The following is a 13,493-nucleotide window of genomic DNA, read 5'->3' as shown; positions in this document are numbered from 1 at the left end:
AGGTCACTCGAAACTTGAACACATAACACCAAATATTAACGCCGCAAGGGTCATAACCTTTCCCAAATCCTTAGAATAAATAAAACTATCTCTGTATGAAGCAAAATTTACTAAAAACACGAAGAAAATTTATTTTTTTCTAAAAGTTGACACCAAATATTTAATTACAGTTGGATTAATCGAAATATTAAACTCCGAATCAAATGGGTCAATGCAATTTTTAGCTAGTTTATAGAAGGTCTAATAAAATTATTAAACCACAATTTTTTTCGTCAGAAAGCGATTTATCACGTGCAGCCAGCCGATCACGTGTTAAATTTTACCTATACCTTTCCTGGATAGTAATTAAAGTTTATCTAGTTAGGTACCAAATTCCAATCATTTTCACCATAGACAACTACCAAAGTCTTCGAGACCTTTTTACTCCCATATTCCAGGTCGAGAGTCAACTTGTTGATCGGGTAAAGGGTAAAATTATTGTGAAATTAATTTAATCAAAAAAATTCGGGCATTCGAGATAAAATTCAGAAAGTGTTGAAAAAAAATATTTATGTATATTTTACGGATAATAAACTAGAATTTGTGAAATGCTGTTAGATAATTGAGAAAATTAGGACCGGGTCAAATTTTATTATCTGCATGCTAGTCGCTAAACCATTTTGAATTTTTAAATCTTCAACTCTGACTTCAAAATGAAGGGAAGATAAATTCATTTTATTTTTCTTCACCAAAATTTTAAATTTTCCAGATTTAAATTCCCTAACTATTTCCCTGACAATTTTGAGAATAATCCAAAGTTGTCAATATTAACCATATTATTTAAGAATATTATAAGCAAGCAACGTTTTAAAACCAATTTATTTATTACAAAGCATAACGCATTCAATTGTCGCAAAACTCGAGAAATTCTCCCCAAATAAATAAAATCAACTCCTTGACCTTTTTAGGGTCAATTTTAAATTCCCTAACCCGTAAAATCCCTGCACCATTATTTAAACGATTACCCCCTCTTAGAGATTTGAAATTACCGTAATTTTTAAAAATGGTAATTTACCGGGTAAATTACCGATTAAAATTTTGAAATTACAAAATTTACCGTAATTTATGGTATTTTATGTTTTAACAGGCTTATTACTGCGGTAATTTTGTAATTTACCGGTAAATTACCATTCTAAAATTACGGTAAGATATAAATCGGTAATTTACGCGGTATTTGGTAAATTACCGGTAATTTACGGACGTTAAGTATGCATACACCTTAATAATTCAATTAAAAAGTTAAATACCAAATAAAAACCGAAACATAAATAATGGCTTACCAAAATTCCACCTTTTGTTTTTCATTATAAAACCTCGTGTCTTCTTTCGATATACAGTTTTCGAACCCTTTTCGAACAGTTATGACAATCGCGATACAAGATTTGCGCCTTTTTAATCAATATATAGCTAAGACACTTGATAAAATAAACTATAATCAAACTGACATTGATTCCTCCTTAAGATAAATTGAGATCGATAAAATTCAACGCAAAATAATAAAAAATATATATAATAATTCACTTCAATCGGGCCCGATCGCGGATTGTGTCAAGACCATCCGAAGCGAACAGCATCGAGGTATTTTAATATTAAACTTTTGTGGCCAATGCAGGTACGCAAGGTGGGGAGGGGTTGCATTACTTATGCAAGGCAAAGAGCAGCGACTAAATGCTATTGGGGAGGGGGCTGGAAAACCGGGAACAGGTATAGCTGTATTCATACTCTATCATTTGTGTGTTATGTATGTATATGTACGGTTAAATCCCACTTACGTATATAATATATTGAATACATTCATGTTATCCATGAATATACGCTCGCTAGCTACGTGGTTTCTAAGTTCAAATACATGATGCATTACGTCAGGGGTGACGAATTATTTCAAGTGCTCGGAAAGACCATGAAAATGACCTGTTTATAATTCCAAGTAGAAGAATACATCCATTCGAGGTTATTAGAGTCGTGTAGATTCATTGTCAAAATGAATAAACTCGTATAAAGTATCCTTACAAACAAACAAATGAACAGCTACCTATGCCTTACCTACTCCTAGCAATTAAGCCATAAACATTTACAAATATTTCAGATATATTTTTACACCACGATATTCAGCTAGGTGTTCTACGTAATTTTAATTAAAATTGCCTTGATTCCGACTGAAACCGCAACCTTCAAAATTACTATTAACTTCTCTTCAGTTCCCAAACTGGGTCTCTCGGGGTCTCTCCATATTTCGTATATAGAGCTATCTGGTATGATTTGGTGTAAATGTAGGTGATACCGACCTTCTTTTTTAACCAGCACAATTTACTACACCGATGGTACAGTACTAACTAGGTTGTAAGATCGCTTACCTACGCAATAAAACTAATGTGCACTATGACCCAAAAGTATTTAAATTTTCATGATAAATGAACTTCTTCAAATGGAGCTATCAGTAAATAGAGACTCACTCACGCGACAATGTTTCACGTTTTAAGATAAGAAAGTTTAAATACAACAAGTGTCTAGAATTTTTCACAGTCCAACCAATTTGAATTTTTGAAGTGTCTAAAGATAGTGTGCGCCAAAAGGTCTAGAGAAATTTGCACCACACGTTTCTTAACTTGAAAAACTTCAAATTCGTGTGTTCCAGGGTTGCCAGTAAGTTGTTATTAAAGCATCCCAGGTTTGGAACTGAACTGAACAAAATACTACAAGCTTTTCATTCAATTGTAGATAGCAAGTTGCAAAAGGATGGCAACACCTGTCCACGCGCTATCTTTCATGACGCAAAAGCCAAACACTTCAAATAACACTTGTTACGCAAGAAGAATGTGTAGTTCGGAAATCAATTCCTTTCTGAATTTTCAGAACGAAATATCTTTTTCTTTATTTCGTTTTCTTCTTCAAAGTTACAACCCTTTTCTTTGAAAGTTTTTTATTTTTTGTGTCGGGAAGACAAACTGGTTTTAAACCTCCTTAAAATTTCTGCAAAGTCACCATTGAATAATTTACTATAGAAATAAAAATTAAGTACTCATTTAATAGGTGGAGGATTTAGCTTAGAGTTTAGCCTTCTGTAATAAGCATAAATTTCGCTAATTACGCAATTTGGTTCGGCAAATTACCAAGCGGTGTCTTTGGTTAAAGAAAAATATATTAAATTCAACATGTAAGAAAACCATTCCATTCTTAGCCTTGTTTTTAATTTAGATAACAGTCGGAGGAAATGGTAAACATTTACAATAATTTCGAGTTCGTATCGATAGAATCTAATTAATTTGTTATCTCGATATAATTTTTACCACTCCCCCCCCCCCTTCCCGGGAACTACTAGAGTGCGTTTGTGACGTCACACTCTCCTATATCTAGAAATAAATCGTTATAAGAGATCCTCCCCTAGCGACATCTAGTGTCGGATAAAATAAATATACAAAATCATTAATTATTAATTTTTAAACTAAAATTAATACTCTTCACAGAAATATTTACTAATTGAAAAATAAATAATAAGATTAATTAATACTTAGTAAATATAATTAAGTTAGTTTTAAATTTAAGCACCAGGTGGCGGCAAAACATTGTTTAAACCGGGAAGTACTATATTTGAAAGTAGGTCGCACGTGGACTTTCCCGCTGAACCTCCACGTTCAGGGTCAAGCTAACCCTAAAAATGAAAGGGGCACGTGACATTTTCTTAATATATACTTTTTTATGTCATTTTATTTAATGTATTCAATCCGGTTTCGCGAGAAAAATATTTAGAAATGGTTGCTAAACAAATTTATCGCATTTTAATGAGGATAAAAAAATTATATAAAAAATAGGCCAAATTCTAACGAAAGAAATTATAATAATCACCATGCTTAGATATAGGACGTGATAAAACGACTAATTAGAGTCGTCTTATCTTTCTAATTAATTCATATTGTCGTTTAGAGCTCTTTAAGAATTCATCCCAACGCCACGAATAAATTAATTTAACTGATAATGGTTAGTATTTAATTTATTTTATCATACCGCTTTTTATTTGAACTTTTATTAAGGTCAGGGTTGGTTAGATTTCTGTAACACCTTGTGGTTTATTAGTGTAGTTTCTAAGCTCGGAGTAATTGGAGCTTAACGGCGCCGCCGGTTTTTTGGGGAAACAATAAACAATACAAAAAACTTTGGCAGTGAAATATAAATATAAATATAATTAATTATGATAAGTATTTAGAAAAGGAATTATATTATACAATGCTTGTTGTTGCGTATGTGGTGCAAGGCGGTGAAAAACTGAAAAATCACGAATTGTTGGCTCAAACATAATTTAAATCTTTTACATTAAATCTTGTTAAATCAAATCAAATTAACAAAAACTTCTGGTTAATTTTCATACAGATTAACCAAATCCTTGGATATAATTCTAAATCATTTGTTTACTAAACTAATTATTATAGCAAGAATACCGTGATTTTACCATGGTAATTTAACATCTTAAGAATCTACAAGAAAAACCATAAATTACCAAAACAATATAATTTATTTTGTAAAATTTTAACCGATAATTAACTCGTAATTAGAAGAAAAAAATGCGTGTAATTTGAAATCAGCGACGGTGACTTTGCTACTTTTTATAATCTGATGATATTTAATCCTCAAAATCTGCTTACAAACATAAATAAACATGCTTTAAGGTTTTCTCGTAGGGACCCAAATAGCAGCCCACATAATTTCCCTACAAGTTCTAAGGCGATTAAAGGCATAATACCGCCATTAGTCGATAAATATTCGTGTCACTGACATTAACAACTCCCGATAATATAATTAATTACGAGGCTAAATCTTATCTATATAAGGTTACCAATAATTACACGGAAACTTTCCTTGAAACACGAACTAAGACTATGACTAAATAAAAAATGATCATCCCAAAAAATCTTTAACAGCAAGATAAGCAAATTCTTCCTCGACCCTTATATTAACCTTGGCACGTTACACTGAAACATTTAGAAAATAAGAATAAATTTGAATATCCAATCTTATGTTACGAGGACCTTCCTTCTCTAGATTTTAATTAGAAAACCTCTTAGACAATCTGTAAAATACAGCTAGCTTTACAACTACTAATTACCCAGCGCGTCTACCACATCTAAAAAAAAAAATTATATTAAACTACAAAGGTATAATATTATGGGCGAAATTGTAGTACTAAGGGTTTCTAAAATAACCTTGGAAATAAGTAAGTATAGTACATAAAAAAACTGGGGGTACAGTAACTCAACTCAACTCCGCACAAAACTAATTTGCAGCCTTGTTAAGGATCAAATTACCTATAGATAAACCGCGTATCCTTACTAAATATCTTAATGTTTCTAAGGCTGACAAAGGCGACACCTTGAGATAACGGAATGGTTAAATTATTTTCGTTTTCGTTTGATTCAAGAGCGTGTAAAATTGTACTTAGATAATTAGGGTCTTAGACATACAGCGGTTTTATCTATCTTTTTCAAGGTTTAGCGTAGAAAATGACCGAGTTTAATTGATCAGACGTGCGTAAGAACTGCAAGAAAGAATCAACAAGTCATTGGTCATTAACGAATGTCGCAATAGACTCGGTCGGTAGCTCGGTACATGATGAACTAACAATTTGTTTATTCAACACCTACATGGATTGAAACTCTATACACATACCAAAGATGAATAGAAGAATGGGAAAGTAACAAAGTGCATTCTAACTACTTTGGTCCACCAATAAAGGCTCCATTTTAATATTACGTCATCTTTTTTAAAATTTATCAGCAAATATTAATTATTGAGCTAGGCATTCAGATTTTGTAGTATAAAACATGGTACCCTAGTAAATGAAACTGAATTTGTTCAGAGAGTTATTTTGGGTTATACTGTTACTATATATTTGATGTAACACATTTCATAAATCTAGTAGGAAATGTATTTTTGTTCAATACTACACGCTTTGTTTTATCCTTGCTAACTGCAGCTGGGACTTCGCAAGAATATACAACAGAAGCTGGCATCGAATTTCTAAAATCTATTTTGGAATTATTTTTATTGGCTACAACAACAGAACCTTCTATAGTCAAAACATCCCGTCCGTTATTTTAATTATATATATGCAAATGACAATTTAAAGTTCAACAAATCACAAGCCATATTGAAATAAAAAAAACCAATACGAAAAATCAAAATCTAAGTTCATTAAAATCCTTTTATACGAGGTCATTGTCTCTAATACACTCTTAAAATGGGTAAATTTTACAGCGATTATCGCTGAAATCCAGTAAAAATTAAGTCTGCGCCATAATATACTATATATTACAGCACCTCATTAATCGTTTACGAAGGGAATTCACCGAAACATTATCAAGTCTAGGCAATGATTTGAAATTCCTTAGAAAACCAAATAAAAATCCCTTAAACGGCCTCTTACAGGTTTTCAAACTCAAACTCAACTTTATCCAGTTCTCAAAATGAAGTTGGTTTAATATTTGTAAATGCTGCCAGCTAATTTCACCTAGGCCTAAACAATAGAAAAATAAAGGCGTACTTGACAAAACTCAAATAAAAATAAAAGTTATCGATATTTAAAACAAGAAAATATCTTTTTCGATATCTGTGCAGCTGTGACACTTAAAATACTTTCTATACGCGGCGAGTACCAAAATTCTTATCAACTAAAAGACGGTCACACCCATGTTATCTGGAATCAAAATCCGAATTTTCAAGGCTACATTAGGGGTGGGAGAGATAGTTTTACATTTAATAGTAATTTTCCTCGTTTCATTAAGAATTATAAAAAAAAAAAATTTAATATTAAATTTCGTAGAGTTACGGTTACGAGTACCGTTCTTTAAGGACGATTTTAATTTCCAATAAATTAACCACTAATAGTTTGGCTAATAGATTGAAATATTTAAAGGAATAATATCCCGCAATTAAACAGTTCGAAAATTTTATTTAATTCCGCAATTAAATCAGACTAACGACATAAGCGTAACTAAAAAAAAATCTTATTAAAAGAAATGACGTATAGTTGGGAAACTTGGGAGGCAATTATAATAAAGCCATATGTATTACTTAGGACAGGAATAAATAGAGTTCTTCTACTTGGAATCCTTACCAGGTAATTTTCTATGCCTTTCTGATTGAATTAAAGGGGAGGCGTAGAAACAGTCACCCCTGACGTCACGCCACGCATAATATAATTGAACTTTGAAACCACGCGTGGTATTGACGTTGCTAGCGTGTTCTGAAGGAGAAAACCAGGGGTAAAAGGTTGCCCCTTATAAATGAATAGCCAATGAAATGCTAGGAAGGAAGAGTGGGCGTTTTAATAGAAGTTTTAAGCCCTTCCCATTTTTTTTTTTTTCAATCAGATATTGCTACGGGGTCTCTAGTCTCTTAAATATTCCAAGTAGAAGTCTATGTATCCCTGCTAACGACTGACTGTAAAGTAATAATAGCAGATGTCTAGTTTCACTTAATTACGTCACTTAATCACAAATAACGTGGCTTGCCATCACCACAGTATTTATTATGTCTGCTATTAAATTGAAATTGATTCTGAATAAAAAATGTTTCCTAATATGTCGCAATTTCAAAATTCGAAAGAAATCTTAAAAAAAAAAATATTCCCTTTTTTCTTAGAGGCTAAAATAAGATTTTGAAACTTCACGCTCTAGGGGAGATGACAAAGTCAAAATTTCTAAATTGGGTATATAAGTTTATTTTGAAGAGGCACCACGTTTAAGATTAGACAAAGACAGCTCTACGTTTTGGCTCCTTTTTAAAGATAGTTTCCGTCAAACCTTTTGAAATCATTGTATCTAGGATGTATTTAAATACGTCTGTCGATTCGATTTTAGCATTTTTACACAAAGATTATTGATATTGAGTCCCAGGGTCGTCTAGAGAGTTTGTGTGCCCCTCAAGACACCCCTACACACGTCTCGGGGACCCAAGGGGATCGAACAACCCCTTCCCCCCCTCTCGACAGCTCTGTATAATTCCCTCAACGCAAACAATACGTAAAGGCATGATATTCCATGATACAATATAACATATGATGCGATCACGTACACTCACTTATACACGGGTAAAACAATACGTGTACAGCGCTAACAAATTTACAAAGGTAATGCAGTTGAATCTGAAACATTACCTATCGTGTCAGCTTCTACAAAAACACGCATAAATTACGCACCTTGATTTTTAATGTTTTAGTGTAAAAAATTATGAAAAATGGGTTTTCTAGAACTGAATATTAAAACAAATAAACGACACCAGAATGTAATAATTTATGTTTTTCCACTAGAAGGATTCATACAATTTACACGAGGATACCAGGGGCTACTTTTAGGACACAATTGTAGACTATTTTGTCCCCCAAAGTAGATGGACCTCCTTGTGTAAATAGTATAAAACCTCCTATTCCGAAAACTATATTAAATTATCAAGCAATAACAAATAAAATTATATTTAAATAGAGTCAAGTGTAAATATAATTGAAAATTGGGGGGGGGGGGAAACCATATTGACAATTACAAAAATAAAGTTTCACTTAGACTTTAAGATTAACAATATCAAAAATAAATTGTTTCAAATATTGAACATTTATTTTTCTTGGCAATTAGACACTCGAGAAATTATTAAATTCCTTTCCACTCTCAATTAAACTTATTCTTAAAAAAAAATTAAAGAAGGAAAAAAATCTTCTTACCCTTTTTAACTTTTCTTAATTTGTCATCAAAATGATTAACGGATTTGAGTTCGACACTGGGATTTGACGAAGCACCGTTCGCGGCCGACATAATATTAGCACTAACTGTCGGCACAGTCGCGGAGAAATTTCGCGACTGATTTCTTCCGGAAGACCGATTGTTGAAATCACCTCTGGGCATATTACAGAAAGAGTATAACAGTTCTTAATCTCCTATAAAACCACCACCACTTCTCTCTCTCGGCTCCCTTCTCAAACACTCGATAATAAAATAGAAGAAAGACCAACACAAAACACCACAAACACTCGGGGCAAAAACTAGTTCTCTAGTGCCTGCACCATAATCGAAAAATTTTATTAAGTTTCCCCTATGGCCTTAAGTAAATGATTACTTTGTACCAGTTATCTCAAAGAAATTCTTATTATTGTTATTAAGATATTCCAGACTCGCTTGGCCCCTGGAAAACCACAATAGATAAATTCGAAGCGCGAAAACCTTTGCTAAAACACTTTAATTTCAAACGAGATATTTTCTTATTATTATTATTATTATATTTTATCTCAAATATAAATAGCTTATTTATTCTGGAATTTTCATATATTTTAAAAATAGCTATAGTTCGAACATTTACGCTAAGCGCGTTACATCTGCTGAGAGTAGGAAATAATGACTGAACGAGCGGGAATGAGGGAAAGTGTTGTAAAAGTCAGCTCAAAATTTGGTAGCGAGAAAGCATCTCTGATTCGATGATAAAGTTAAAACAAAATGTAGAGAAAGGCGCAGAAAGTTTATGATTTTTAGTTTCTCGTGCAACGTACGAGACTGGGGGTTTTTTTTCCAAATGAAAAAGGAGAAAAAGACATTTTAATTTACGCATAACGATATGTGGGTGGGTAGGTAAAGTTTACTACACATTGCGCTCGTTTTGAAGCGTTTGAAAATCGCGCCAAAGGTTGCGTTACGTACATAGCGACATCTGGTTACCCTATTAAGGCGGGATCTAGTAATTTTGTGAAAATAATAATTATACATTTAATTTCGTGATCGTTTCAATAAAATTAAAATATTTTGAAAGTGTTCGAGAATCTAGACCTTGCCGGTTATAATTAATTTGATTCGGTTTCAAGTTCTTAATTATCTTTCGGGGGTAACTTGTTAATTAAACGACCGCTAATCATCCTTAAACTCAAGAACGTTTCATTTAAAATGGACTTATAGAAGGTTTTATTTTTATTCATTTGATTTTTATCATTCATACTTAGACGCAGCTGAGTTGATAAATATAAATTTTTTTACCTCTAACATAACAAACCTTGAAATTTTCACTACCTATAGACTAGGCATGGACGAAACAATACTGAAGGACGGATGGCAGCCCATAGAGCCCCATACTAAGCGACAAAACAACCAATGTTAAGCTTACTTCCCCCTTTTCAGCCCCAAAACGGAGGGGGGTTATGAAAAATAGTGAGTCAAATCCCGGAGAAAGCTAGCGCCATCTAGACAAAATAAGACGTTAACTGCTTCAAAAAAAATAAAAAAAAAAGATTTTTGAAATTTTGCCGTAACTTTGCAATCACAAATTTTTAAATTGCTTGAAATTAAAGGTATGTTCTTATTATACTCTATATGTTTAATCATAACAATTAAAAGGCTATTCAATGTATTTTTAATTAATACAACTTCTTCTCTTTAAAATCGGCATTGATTTTATTCTAAATTTTGTCCAAGGCTTAAAGAAAATGGGCAGGAAAAAAATTTGTGTTTACAAGCTTTGCAACAGCGATTCGCGATACGCTGATAAGGTTTATATGAAAGGAGTTAAATTTTTCCCATTTCAGTTTTTGAAATTTGGAACCAGCCTGAATCCGTTGAACAATGATTACTGACTTTTTTGTCACGTGCCTAATGTCGTTACCCCGGTTTTTCAGAACACTGATTCCCCCATATGCCCCCCACTCTCCGGTTTGCTACTATCTGTCGCTAGAAGGCGAATTAACAAGTATTTTTCAACTTTCTCCCGCTGCCATTCGTCCTTCAGTATTGTTTCGTCCATGGACTAGGTAACATTTTTATATTTTTCCAAAGAAATAGGCTATAAAGAGAGGTTTTTTTACACCGGAATTTGATCAACTGGTACTAAATTTAACGAACGAATGTCACGCGATTTTACGACAAAAATCAAAAATACCTCCATACCATAGATATAAGAGAGTTTAATGCATAGTTTACATTAAGGGGGGATTTATCGTTCCCCCAGCCAGTGTTGCCACGCCGTTGGTGAGTCAAGAAAGGGAAAGGCTAGCAGTTCAGTTCGACTCAGTTTAAGCTAAGAGAGAGGGGGAGGAATTTCATATAGCCCCTTTAGTCAAAAGTATATATTGAAGTAAAGGCAGATTATAAAAATAAACTTAGTGAAGTATCTTTGATAAGGTAAATTAGCCTTATAAAAATTTGTTACATTAATTTTCTTACTTAAAATTTAAAAGATATTAAATTAGTTAAAATCTGACGTTTAAAGCTCATTTAGTGAGTATGTAATTCTATAATTATAATTTAAGTAATAATAACCCATTGTTTATTCGATCTCAAGGATTTCTTGATGTGTCTTAAGTTTAAAAGGTTGACATATTTTTTGCATGAATCATTATAACTTTAAATATGAAATTTGGTGAAAAATCACGTATTTAAAAGCTAAATTGCTACAAAGCCAACCAGGGGAAGTCATCCTGGGAATAAATTAAGGTAAATCGGAAGGAATTTAGCGCCTATCTATTTTCAAACCTCAGCATTTCGTTTAGTACATTATGCTAATTACTAAAATATTTGTGTAAAATATGCTATTTTTAAACTCAAGATAAATGGAAAAAAAAAACTGCCGACTTTTACGTTTATTTGACAATGATTTATAGGTTTTTAAGAGTTGTTAAGTGGTAATAAACACACAGATAAAACTAATTGCTTTCAGAGTTATTTTTAAACGCAATTAAAATTATCAGCTAAAATTGTAAGGGGTCGTGACCTCGACTGATGAAAATGTTTTAAGGTACAGTACAAATAAAACGCGAAAATAGTATAGGCAACTTCAGTTATAAACAATTTAAATTTGCTAGTCAGCGTAAATCTATTTATTTTCTTTTAGTAAAATATGTAAGTAATGGGAACACAGCTGGAGAGAATTTTTTGGAGTTCAAGGCCCTCCCTCACACCCACCGAAACAAGGAAAAAACGTTAAAATTCTAGGGATAAAAGGGTACTTACCCAAGGAAACTTCTACGTTTGGAATTGGCTTGCAGGCTCTATAATTTTTGGAGGACTCTCCAAAATATTCGGATGATGCGTTTTGATGTGCGACAGTTGTTTTTAGAGGTGATCTTTCATTCAATTTAGGGTCGTGCAACAAAGGTTCAGAAACGTATGGATATTCCGAACGTATTGATTGTTCTTGTGCTGGAGATGATGACCATGATGACGCGATACCAGAATTATGACGCGTTCTTTCAGTACCAATTCGAACCATAATGAATATCTGGTTGGCTTAATTTAAGAAGCCTAAAATAATTAAATGAAAATTATTGCAATTTTTTACACGGGGGTTTCTCGCAAAAATTATTTTCCCGCCAATATTTGAAAAATATTAAAAGGTGGGTAGCGCCACCTATGATTAATTCATTGAACTAAATATTTAAATTATATATCGTCAAATTATTATTCATAAAAAATTTCAATTACCGCTCTATATTTTAGTACATTCTAAATACCTCGGCAAGGATAAATAATTTCTAACACAATAACTCTACAAAAGGCACTACAAATAAGATTTCATGCCCTTACTATCTAACTACATTATAGCGTTGGTGGATCTATTTTTACATTTACACGTTTGGTTAGTCTTTTTATTGTATGCTTTAAATTTTGCGTAATAGAATAATGACTGTAATGAAAATAGAGAAAAACATACTGGAAGCAAAGCTAGAAGGTTTTGTCTTCCTATTGTACCAGAGGGGTAATTTGGATAATATAAGAACCGATTTTAAAAGACACTTTGATTTCAGAGTATCTGAAGGTTAGGATCATAAAAATGACATTAATATAAGGTCCTTTCAATATAAATAACCAAAATTATAATTTGGAACTTCGGGGCTCTATTTCAAATTTCAATCCCTACTCATGGGTTGAATATCTAACCAAAGTACAAAACATCTGGTTTAGCATTAGCAAAGTAGCTGTACAAATGATTGAGGTAAAATACATATCACAGCTATACTTCAATACGTTTACATTTCCTAACTTTGACGACAGCCTACACTATCCAGTATATCACATGGTACACAGGTCAAAATCATGTACCCAAAACACATGCTGGTTAAACGTAAACAATTTTTTTTTTTTTAATTTTTGACAGTTTTTGACTTACCAAGGCTTAAGCATCTTTGATGATATATAGTTGCCCCCATTTCTCTGATAATCCACACTTATAATTTTATAAATATAATACCCTACACATAATTTAAGTTTAACACATTAATACCCATAAATGTTTTTTATTTTAAAGCGGAAAAGTTATCACATTTCTAGACCCGCCCACCACCCGTTAACCGGTTGTCAATGACTACAGCATTATTCTTATAGCGTTTTCCTTTGGGTCCTCCCAAGGAGCAATAAAAATTGTAGTAGTAGTTTCCAGCTTCGTTTAAGACTGTTTTTGAAGAATAGGATCTCCTATGGGATCTCCTAGTTTTATTCCTC

The 13,493-nt window shown here is 32.5% G+C and overlaps 1 protein-coding gene across 2 annotated transcripts in view; it reads right to left on the bottom strand.

The window, feature by feature from the left end:
* Positions 1-13,367, bottom strand: part of LOC149661911 (sodium-independent sulfate anion transporter-like) — an 18,973-nt gene extending 5,606 nt beyond the window's left edge. The window contains exons 1-2 of one of the 2 annotated variants that reach the window (XM_089843461.1): positions 13,162-13,367; positions 12,006-12,296 (exon numbers count right to left, since the gene is read on the bottom strand). In XM_089843461.1, the coding sequence (XP_089699587.1) occupies positions 12,006-12,264 (259 nt within the window). In that variant the 5' untranslated portion in view covers positions 12,265-12,296; positions 13,162-13,367. Of the gene's footprint in view, positions 1-8,743; positions 9,290-12,005; positions 12,297-13,161 lie in introns of those variants that run through there. The other variant, XM_089843462.1, reaches the window with a different exon arrangement.
* Between the last annotated feature and the right edge of the window lie 126 nt (positions 13,368-13,493).

The sequence above is a fragment of the Phalangium opilio genome, unplaced genomic scaffold (assembly GCF_054372755.1).
Source record: "Phalangium opilio isolate 3A_F unplaced genomic scaffold, DU_Popi_V2 ptg000070l_1, whole genome shotgun sequence".
Taxonomy (NCBI): domain Eukaryota; kingdom Metazoa; phylum Arthropoda; class Arachnida; order Opiliones; family Phalangiidae; genus Phalangium; species Phalangium opilio.
This window is presented reverse-complemented; position numbering and strand designations above follow the sequence as displayed.